General features: G+C 42.2%; 2 protein-coding genes across 2 annotated transcripts; both read left to right on the top strand.

Moving 5' to 3' along the window:
* The first annotated feature begins 468 nt into the window (after positions 1–468).
* LOC109735108 (protein FAR1-RELATED SEQUENCE 5-like) lies at positions 469–2,236 on the top strand. The gene is made up of 5 exons (XM_020294317.2): positions 469–898; positions 1,006–1,014; positions 1,113–1,379; positions 1,494–1,951; positions 2,051–2,236. The coding sequence occupies exons 1-5, from the start codon at positions 469–471 to the stop codon at positions 2,234–2,236; spliced, it is 1,350 nt and encodes a 449-aa protein (XP_020149906.2).
* Positions 2,237–8,908: 6,672 nt separating this feature from the next.
* Positions 8,909–10,043, top strand: LOC109735109 (3'-5' exonuclease-like). Its single transcript, XM_020294319.1, has 2 exons — positions 8,909–9,213; positions 9,647–10,043. Exons 1-2 carry the CDS (start codon positions 8,909–8,911, stop codon positions 10,041–10,043), a joined length of 702 nt encoding a protein of 233 aa, XP_020149908.1.
* The last annotated feature ends 685 nt before the right edge of the window (positions 10,044–10,728 follow it).

Here is a 10,728-nt window from a genome sequence, read left to right as displayed (position 1 = left end):
CCAAAACAGAGCTTAGCGTCCACCTGCTGCACCGAATAACAGAGCTCCAAGTAGACCTGCTGCATCAACTTAGACACTGCGACCACCAAGGGTGCCTCGGTCAAAAGTCAACGACAGGTACAAATCCTCCTCACTATTGCCGCCGCGAGATCCTCAACTACACAGATCTGCTATAACCCCGCCAAGTCCAATACAACCCGACAAGCTGCAAACACCATCAGGTGAACGAATCTACACACATGTAAGTTTATGTTATGAAAAAATAATAATATTTGCAGTCCATTCAGATAACTTGCAATGCACACTGATATTTCTTGTCAGGTTTGACCTAACATCTAATACAGTCGATTCTTCTGAAAACTTAGGAACATTGCAATGCTTTATTAAACTCGTATGCACTCCTCGTATTTGAAAACAGAACATAACAATTTATCTCATAGAGCATTGCACTTAATGCAGGATAAAAACATGCCGTTGAACCTCATACCTGCCGCTGGAATGAAGTTCACCATGTACGACAAGGCATGGGACTTTTACAACAATTATGCAAGATGTGCAGGGTTTGGCATACGCAAGAGGGCAAAACACAGGACAAATGCCTACATTGTCCGCTCAAGAGAAGGGACGCACAAGGAGACTGTGTCAGATTATAACCGGAAACGTCAGAAGACATCAAAAAGGATTGACTGCAAGGCAAAAATTAGAGTCAAAAAGAGGAAGGATGGAAATTTTTTGATAGAAATGGTTGAACTCAACCACAATCACAAGATGCTGGAAAGCCCCGGGATGCTTTTGCACATGCGATCGCACAAAAGAGAAGATCCTTTGATTGACCAGTTAGTGAAAGACATGCAACTGGACAACCACACACACGCTCAGATGATGTCAACGCTGTCGCGTATGTCCGGTGGTCTGCAGTACATGGGACATACTAGCCGCGACTAGGTAAACAAGTAAGCACGTCACAGAGCATATCATTTGAGCATTCTGTCGGTTGAAATGCAGGAAACAGAAGTTTGCCAGAGAAGATTCCCAAGATGACGTCAAGAAACTTCTGGATTTCTTCCAGAAGATAAACCCATAATTCTTCTATGATTATGATGTTGATGCAGATAACCGTGTAAGAAACATCTTTTGGGCCAAAGCAAGTTGCAAAGGATCGTATGAAGATTTTGGAGACTGCGTTACGTTTGACACGACATATAAAACTAACAAATTCCACATGGCGATGGGAGTCTTTGTGGGAGTGCACCATCATCTACAGAGCGCCATATTTGTTGTTGCCCTCATGCGAGATGAAACAATACCGTCGTTCGAGTGGGTTTTCAAAACATTTCTGAGGTGTATGAACAACAAGCCGCCAATCTGCATGCTCACAGGTACAAAAAAACAACACCTGTATACTTACGTTTGTTTGGTACACTTATATTTCTTCCATCTATCTTACAGACACACAAACAACTTAATAAAAAACACTATTTGTGCCTTCTCAGACCAGTGTTCTTCGATGAAGGTAGCATTAAAAACTATCCTCCCAGATGCACTACATAAGTTGTGTCGGTGGCATATCATGAAGAAGTACAAAGACCACCTCGCCTTGTTGTATAAGGCGCACGAGAAACTCAAGGATGACCTCAATGCGGTGCTGAACCACCCACTAATGCCGTCAGAATTTGAACGATCATGGAGGGACCTCATTCAGAAATACAACTTGCAAAACGACGAAGTGATGATTTCGCTATGGGATGAAAGGCACGAGTGGATCTCGGCTTACTACAATGAAATTTTCTGTGCTCGGATGACTTCCACGCAGAGAAGCGAGAGCATGAACCGCATACTGAAGAAAAACTTTGTCAAAGAGAAGCATGATCTCCATCTGTTTACTCAGCAGGTGGACAAGTGCATTCAGACCAGGAAGGCCGTCGAGCACGCAGAGATAGTAGCAAATGAGGTAAACAAAATTTCCATCAAAAACTGCTAAAATATAACTACAAAAACAAAACAAAAAATCATTTCTCTGGTTCGTAACAGTGCATTTCTGATCATGCAGTCAGAGGTAAAGACAACAACCCAGTTTGGGTTCGAAGTTCAGCTATCAAAAGTGTATACAAGGGCAGTGTTTGCAGATATCAAAGAAACACTCTACCGTAGTGCTGCGTTCAGAGCAGAACGGTGCCATGAGAACCCGACAAAGTATCTCGTACACCACTACAACAGATCGGATGCATTTGACTAGGCAAGGCATAATTTCCATGTAGTCGCCGATGAACAGAAAGGTGTCTACGAATGTGAGTGCAAACTCTGGACACACACCGGTGCGACTCGCTAGCAAAAAAAATCCTAATTTGTGATAGTCATGCACGAAAGCTCACTTACTGAACTTTAAAAGTCCACATGCATGAGTAATTCACAAAACCAAGTGAAGTTCACTTCCTTAAAATGAACAAATAACGAATAAAATATGTGTTTATTTTTTCATGCAGTTCACTTACAAAACAAAGAAATCATGTGTTGTCTGCAGGGCTCTTTTGCGGTCATGTGTTATGCATGCTTTCTCATTTGAGAGCACTCAAGATTCCTGAGGTGTACAGAATGAAAAGATACACCTGAAACGCAAGATCAAATGCAATGTTTGACAAAAGAGACTACGAACAAACAGCACCAGATGGAAGCTCCGCTTTTTGCCGTAGAAAATTGCTGACAGAAATAGCAATGGACCTTGCAAACAGAGCGACAAGGTCCGACGCTGGATGCCACAGAGCGTTGTCTGGTATGAGGGCACTGATCGAGGAAGTTGATGTGCTCAACAAAGAAGAAGAAGAAGCAGCAAAACTAAAGCAAGCAGAGAAATCCTAGCATGACAATAATGCCGAGCAAGTAGAAAATACCGAACACAGTGCAACTGTTGCTATCAAAAAAAAACAATTCTTCCACCTCCTATTTCAAACACAAAAGGAAGGAAGAAAGGGGGCGACGCAACCCTGAAAGTGCGTTACATCGACTAGAGGGGGGTGAATAGGCGATTTTTATGAATTCTTCACTGAGGAATTTGCAGGTGAGGAAATTCCTTAGCGAAGAACTACAAGCAGCGGAATAAGTACTCAAAAGTAAACATAATAGAACACAAGCATGGTCATCATGATGAAATGAAGACAAGCACAGAGTACAGAAAGCGTAATCACAGGATAACACAGGATGAAGACAAATAGACTGAAGAAATTAAACTAAGGAAATTGAGAAAGTCTTCAGTCAAAGTCTTCAAACAGATATGAACAAGCACACAACAACTGTAATGAGGAAATGAAAGAGTTGAGGAAATAGAACCAGTAAGCTTGGTGAACACAATGATTTGGTAGACCAGTTCCAACTGTTGTCTTAGTTGTACATCTGGTTGGAGCGGCTAGGTATTTAAACCTGAGGACACACAGTCCCGGACACACAGTCCTCACCGTATTCTCCTTGAGCTAAGGTCACACAGACCTCGCCCAATCACTCGTGGTAAGTCTTCAGGTGACTTCCGAACCTTCACAAACTCGGTCACTCGGTGATCCACAATTCCTCTTGGATGCTCTAGACCATGACGCCTAACCGTCTGGAAGAAGCACAGTCTTCAAAGGTAACAAGCATCGGATCCACGCAGGATCAATCTCTTCAGTGATGCTCAATCACTTTGGGTTTGTAGGTGTTTGGGTTTGGGTTTTCCTCACTCGATGATTTTCGCTCAAAGTCCTCGGAGGATGGGATGCTCTCAAATGACAAGTGTCAGTTTCTCTCGGAGTAGCCACCCAGCTAGTGGTTGTAGGGGGCGGCTATTTGTAGCCTAGGGAGCAGCCCGACATGATAAGACATAAATGCCCTTCAATAATCTGACCGTTAGGTGGGTAGATATTTTGGGACAGCTGGCGCGTAGCACAGCAACGGTCGGAAATTTGAGTATCAAATTCCTCAGGGCTATCATGTTCCTCACTGTGTAGGCAATCCGCACTGGCGGATTCCTAACTCCTCAGTCAGAACAAATTCCTCAGCGACCAGAAGAACTTCATCTCTGTCACTGAAGAAATTGACTTAACTGTATGAGATTTCCAATGGCTTCACTCGAAGGGATTGGTAGGTGTAGGATTTTGAGTTGAGCATCACATGGAAAATTTTCCTTAGTATTTCCTCGACCTTCCTTCAACAGGACGGTGTTTCCTATGACTCAAGAAAGGGAAAATGAAACTACGAAAACAAAAGTCTTCATGCTTCATGTTCCTCGAATGAATACCAAGTCTTCGAGGTCACACCAATTTCTTCACTTTCAAAGTCTTCAGGAAGTCTTCAGTCGAAGAACTTCATTTTTAGGGGTCGACTTTCTCTGTAAATATCAAACTCCTCATAGACTTATAGACATGTGTATACTCATAAACACATTAGTCCCTTAACCTATAAGTCTTCAATACACCAAAATCACTAAGGGGCACTAGATGCACTTACAAACCCAGAAAAAGGTTGCATGCAAGGAGAAAAATGATGACAAAAACAGTAAGCCACAGCCTGAGCTGGACAGTGATGGTCACCCACTGGGAATAAGAAGGTGCAAGACATGTAATGAAATCAGCGGCCACAATTCCAGGACATGTGCAAAAAGAAATGAACAAGAAAACCGAGCACATGGCGATGCACAACCAAACAGATATTCCACTCACAACACTAAGAAATGGACGAAATCGAGACGTTGTAGCATCTGCAAAAAGAGGAAGAGACACAATTCAAGAACCTGCCCCAAAAGAACAAGATCAGAAAACAAGGAAGAGGAAGAAGATGAAATCAAATAAGAAGATGGTGACACAACTGAAGAAGAAATGGCTTATGAAGAAGCAGATGAAGAAGAGGAGGAAGAAGAAGAGAGTGAAGAGGACGAAGAACATGAAGAAACTGAAGGAGTGGCTTATGAAGAAGCAAATGAAGAAGAGGAGGAAGAGGAAGAAGAGAGTAAAGAGAGTGAAGAGGACGAAGAACATGAAGAAACAATGCCCACAAGACCACCACAAGGGAATGCTGCTGTACAGAAACAACAGACGACGACACCATGTTCAAAAAACAAGGTAGGAGCAAGGAGTTCACAGCGCTGGAAAATGAAAGCCGCCATCAATCAGCACGCAGGAGCAAGGAAGGATGCAGTTCACAGCACTGGAAAACGAAAGCCGCCATCAATCAGCACGCGAGGAGCAAAGAAGGATGCAGTTCACGGCGCTGGAAAATGAAAGCCGCCATCAATCAGCACGCAGGAGCAAGGAAGGATGCAGTTCACAGCACTGGAAAACGAAAGCCGCCATCAATCAGCACGCGAGGAGCAAAGAAGGATGCAGTTCACGGCGCTGGAAAATGAAAGCTGCCATCAACCAGCACGCGGGGGGTTACAGACACAATGGTACAGAGACAAGGACCAGCAACACCGCCACGGAAAACAAAAGAAAATGCGACATTAGACACGCTCCAGTCACCGCGAAGAAGCAGCAGGTTAATGACCAAATAGATGAACTTCAATAAATTAATCATATAAATAGAAGTTTGCTTATCTGTATGACTTATGTATCAGTTTAAATTTTGTGTAAACACAAATTTTCCGTTGACTATGAGTTATTCAACTAAACCATGTAAAGAGAAATGATGTATAGAGTACACCATAGCAGTCTAGAGTAAACATTGACACATTTTGATCCACAGTTAGCTCACTGGCAGCACGAAGTTCTCAATAATAATTCAAGCGGTTCAGATCACAAAAGCACTTATTACAAAACACATCAAAAGATGAAGCGTTTGACACGCAAAAGTACTTCTTACAAATCAACCTCATAACCTTAACCAATCACGTCAAATGTGATTCTAACCGTACGATCCTCGAGTTCAAAGAAGTTGAGGACAACAACTTGCTCAGACTTCAGGCCACTATCAATGACAAATTCCTTCCGGCCTTTCTGTAGACACAGCCGCCCGTCAATGCCTACACTGTACTTGGCTGGTTTCAGGTGTCCATTACCAAGAACAACTTGGAGAATTCCCTTCTTCTTGAGCCGGAGATACCTAACAGCTCGTTGGGGGATTTTTTGCAAAAAAAACTGTTTGGCGACGATACTAGCAGTACAATTCTCATACTTTGCACAGACCAGTAAAAAACTACACACAGTACAGACACGAGCTAGATGAAGTGTGCAACAGTCCAACAAGCAGTACAGATTAAACGCAATCAAATATGTAGTACGGAACTTGCAAACATGTTGTACGCTTCTAACTATCATGAAGTTCTTGAGGCTACCTGCATGTAGTACAAACCGTACAAGCGGGGAAAATTGTGCAAACTAGTAGTGCTCATCTAATATCTAAGCAGTTCACATATTGTAACCATGCAAACTAAAACACGAGCTCCATGCACACAAGCAAAAAAATAAAAACAAGATATAAGTACACAGTGCAGTACACTTCAATAAAACAAAATAAGTGCGTTCCTAAAAAACTAGAAGTTCAGACTAGTATGGAATTATATAAAAAAATAGAAAACACAAAGAAAAATCAGATTAACAGAAAAATACCATCTTGTAGTGAGTCTCCACATCTGTTGGCGTAAGCTGACGGACCAAAGGACTTGTGCGGCTAAGGCTGCGGCGATGCAGGGCGGAATAGAACGCAGCAACGTTGATGTGGCCCATATCCAATCCTTCTGTGAATATTGTGCCATATGCAAGCTGCTCCGCTCGCCCAGCTCGGCACAAGACCTTGCCCACACGACAAGCACGACGGGCCTGCGAGCAAGCTGAGCAATCACAGTGCGTCGGCACACCACAACCATGGCCGCTGCAGGAGAGATTCGCGCAGGGGCCTGGAGCCATCGCAACAAAAACCTAGAAAAGGAAAAAAAATAAAGAGAGGCTGGAGAAAGGAGAGAAGTTGAGGCTAGAGGAGAAATGAACTGCAAAGGAAGGGTAGAAGTTGGCCTACATTTATAGAAGAGGAATGCAAAAAGGTCAAAACTGAAAATTAAAGGGGAGTTAATGAAAAATATGTTACCAAGAATGAAGGACAATCAATGAAGGCTTATGTTACCAAAGAAAAAGGACCCAAAAAAGGTGCAATTTGACTGCAGCATTTCCCACGAACTAACCACAGATCATTAAATAATTATTTCTAAAAAATTATAATCCGCAGACCATTCTAAATAAAAGTGAATGCAGTTCTCCAAAGTAATATCAGGAAGTTCATAATATGTGTGCATGAAGTGCAGTACATGCTCAAAATGAAGCATAAGAGAAGCACTTTTGCGCAGTGCACAACGCAGAATTACTGCACACGATGCAGTCCTTAAATGTAAGTCATGCAGTCGGCAGCGTTGGTATAAGCAGTCACAACTTTGGCACAAAAAAGGATGCACGCAGTGCAAAATGTGTACACCTGCAGCACAGGACTATGACGAATGTAGTGCACACAGACCCAACAAAGCAGTGCACACCCGTACACTAGAAAAAGGATACGTAAGAGGAAAAACAATAAAGAAAAATGCGACCCATGCAGTGCACAAAAATGTAGCGCAAACATGTGTAGTGCGGAATGTGTGCACATGCAGTACAGAAACCTGATGAATGCAGTGCAATATGATTTACTAAGAAGTGCACGCCCCTACATTGGAAAAATACCTGAGAGAAAATATTAAAAAAATTGACCACCCAGGTGCAACCGGCCCCAGCCAGTCTCGTAGTAGGTCTACGCCCATAGCACGCGAGTCATTCTTAGCCACGATGCATGGGGCCAGGCACACATGGGCCCATAGGTCAGAGAGCATAGAGCAGCGAGCGCCGTGTATAAGCGCCCAAATAAGTAACCAGAGGAGATCGATACGGATGCCTCGCCTGCGCTTATAAATAGGTCGAGCGCGCCCTCCGCGGGCGAGGTGGGACTAAACATTAGGGCGCACACATAGCACACTGAGAACCAGCCGTGCTGACAGGCCGACTTGGGCCGAATGCGTCTTCACTCCCCAAACACAGGCCCAACACGCTAGAGTAGTTAAAATAACACGACCCACTAAAAAAACAATAAGTACAAAAATAAAACATCAAAGAAAAATGAGAAACATTTTTTAAATGAACAACAACAACAACAACAACAACAACAACAAAAAATGTGTGTGGGCACTGCCAGAAACTACAGTTCGCTCTAATAAATAAAACACAGGAAGCCCGATGTCAACGTACAAATGCAGTCCGCGACGTACAACAATGCAGTTCGTCACGTGGAAGCACGAAGTATTCTTATTCTGAAATGCAGTTCTCTTTCTACTGCATTGCAGTATGGCCAAAATGAAGAATGCAGCCCTGTTAGTTAAGCAAAGCAGAGCGACACCCCTACCCACAATTCCCTCCATCCACACAAAAGCTGCATCACCATCAAATATAAAAAAAGAGAAAAAAAGAAAGAACTCCATCAAAAAACTAAATGTGCGTACATCAATCCTGATCCGATATAATTAAGTATACGAAAAATAAATTCCACTTGCATGCAATACACTATGTGGACATATGCAGTTCTGTTGTGATAGCAAAGAAGTGCACTTACTAGGAAAATTCACCAAAAACACAATCATCACATTTTCTAGCAGTTGCGTGCATACCTGAACTTGTCACGAAAAAAGAGGCAACGACGTTCCGGATTTCCAACGCACTAAGACAGCCTCCTCATAGCAGAACCTCTCTGTAGTTGCCACGTAACTAAAAACACAGCCCCACCACGCTACCACCCCGCTCCACCACTCCCACGTCCTATCACGGAGAGCAGAGGAGAGCAGAGGAGAAAACACAAATGCTTCGTCCCCCCCAAAAACCCCATTGCATCTCCTTCTCCACACTTCCTTTCACTAACCTCCCTCTCCAGAACAAACATGAGAGAGCAGCGGAGAGTCATCGCGGATGCACCTCTGTACAAGCAGCGCTGCAGGTACACTGGGGAGCTCCACGACGTCGACCTCCACGGCAACCACAATCTCCATGTCGTTTGCACAAGCAAGGGTCAAGACATGGACAAGATGCTGTCCACGCTCAGGAGGAATCTCGGCGGAATGCCCGTCAAACTAGTCGGCATTGATGTCGAGTACACGCACTACGTGAAGCCACAGCGGGCAGCAGTGCTCCAGCTATGCGTAGAAAAAGAATGCCTTGTCTTCCACATCTCTGCAGCTAAACACAGGTCAGAATAACTATCAATCTGTACTATTTAAACTTTGGTTCTCATTTTTAAAAAGCATGGCATAGGAATTCATTGACAGTTTCCATCTGGCTCCATGTAACTCATGTGTTCAATTCTTGAATTATATGATCTAGCGATACGCACAGTTTTATTTTGTTTTACCAAATACAAATTATTTGCCTGAACAATACAAAACTGCACAATTACTATATAAAACATGTATGAAATTCAATTCAAGAATACAAACATGCACATACATGCATTGTTTATGCAATCTATTATCAGATTTACTAGTTATGTTGTACAAAGTATTAGCAGCTACTCACTGCAACAGATTCAGGTATTCATATTGCACTCCAGTTTTAGAAAAAACAAAAAAACATTGCTGGTTCTAAAAAATAAACTATATTCAGTCTATACAAACATCTTGCAGGCCAATGGATCTAGACAAATTCCTCATGAATGCTGAGTACACCTTCGTCGGATTCGCCATTGAAGGAGACAAAAGCAAGTTGAAGCTATCAGGCTTGGAGATCAACTTCGACAACTGCATTGATATTCAGGTGGAATGGAGAGACCCATACAATAAAAAGGAGTTTGACTCTTTGGCTGATGTTGTCGGTAGGATGATAGACATTCACTACCATACTCTATGGGGATTTTTCCCGCTGCCAGACAAGCTGATCAATTATGCAGCAATAGATGCATTCGCAATATATGAGTCATGGAGAATCATCTACGATGTCATAATGGGTCTAGACAGGGCAAAAAGAGAAAAAGAAGCAAAGAAGAAGAAGAAGAACAAGGCTGTAATCCAATACAGCAACTAGAAATAATCAGGGCTATGTTTAGTTTCATTTTACTTTAGTAGTTGTGTTGTTCCTTGTTTCATGTCAGCAAGGTTTTGATTATGTCCGTTGCTTCATATCAAACATTTCTTTTGTAAAAACAATGTCGTTTTAGAATTATCATCAAATTGTCTTTCTCTTGTTTGCTTATGTATCGTTAGTTTGCTTGTGATCATTTACTTTTGCTGAACTTAGTTTGCTTGTCATGCAGAATCACTTGAAACTTAGTTTGCACTAGGTATTTATTGCTGAGTTTGTATTAGAACAAGTATCCAGACAACTTTGAAAAATTTAATGTGTGATACCAAAACATACTACACAGATACAAAACATATTCAAAAACAACGTTAAATAAAGAAAATTAAGTACTCTAACTACACATCATACCTAAAAAAAGATGAATGTTGTTCACAATGGTAAACATTAGCAGTACAGATGTGTCCACGTGTAGTCCACAAAAGTAATTATAGAAAAAAGACCATTAATATTAATATTTCTAAAAATATATAATCCGCAGACCATTCTAAACAAAGGTGAATACAGTTCATCGAAGAAATATAAGGCAGTTCACAAAGTGTATACATGAAGTGCAATACATGCTTAAGTGAAGAACAAGAGGGGCTGCAGTCACTTTCATGCAGTGCACAACACACAAACTTGGTACACG

Source organism: Aegilops tauschii, chromosome 4, assembly GCF_002575655.3.
Source record: "Aegilops tauschii subsp. strangulata cultivar AL8/78 chromosome 4, Aet v6.0, whole genome shotgun sequence".
Lineage (NCBI taxonomy): Eukaryota > Viridiplantae > Streptophyta > Magnoliopsida > Poales > Poaceae > Aegilops > Aegilops tauschii.
This window is presented reverse-complemented; position numbering and strand designations above follow the sequence as displayed.

Excerpts from the sequence above, each read along its gene's own strand:
- LOC109735109 (XM_020294319.1), top strand. The coding sequence starts at position 8,909 with ATGAGAGAGCAGCGGAGAGTCATCGCGGATGCACCTCTGTACAAGCAG. Across the intron at positions 9,214-9,646 it reads ATCTCTGCAGCTAAACACAG|GCCAATGGATCTAGACAAAT; the intron begins GTCAGAATAACT and ends AACATCTTGCAG.
- LOC109735108 (XM_020294317.2), top strand. The coding sequence starts at position 469 with ATGCCGTTGAACCTCATACCTGCCGCTGGAATGAAGTTCACCATGTAC. Across the intron at positions 1,380-1,493 it reads GCCAATCTGCATGCTCACAG|ACCAGTGTTCTTCGATGAAG; the intron begins GTACAAAAAAAC and ends GTGCCTTCTCAG. Across the intron at positions 1,952-2,050 it reads CAGAGATAGTAGCAAATGAG|TCAGAGGTAAAGACAACAAC; the intron begins GTAAACAAAATT and ends CTGATCATGCAG.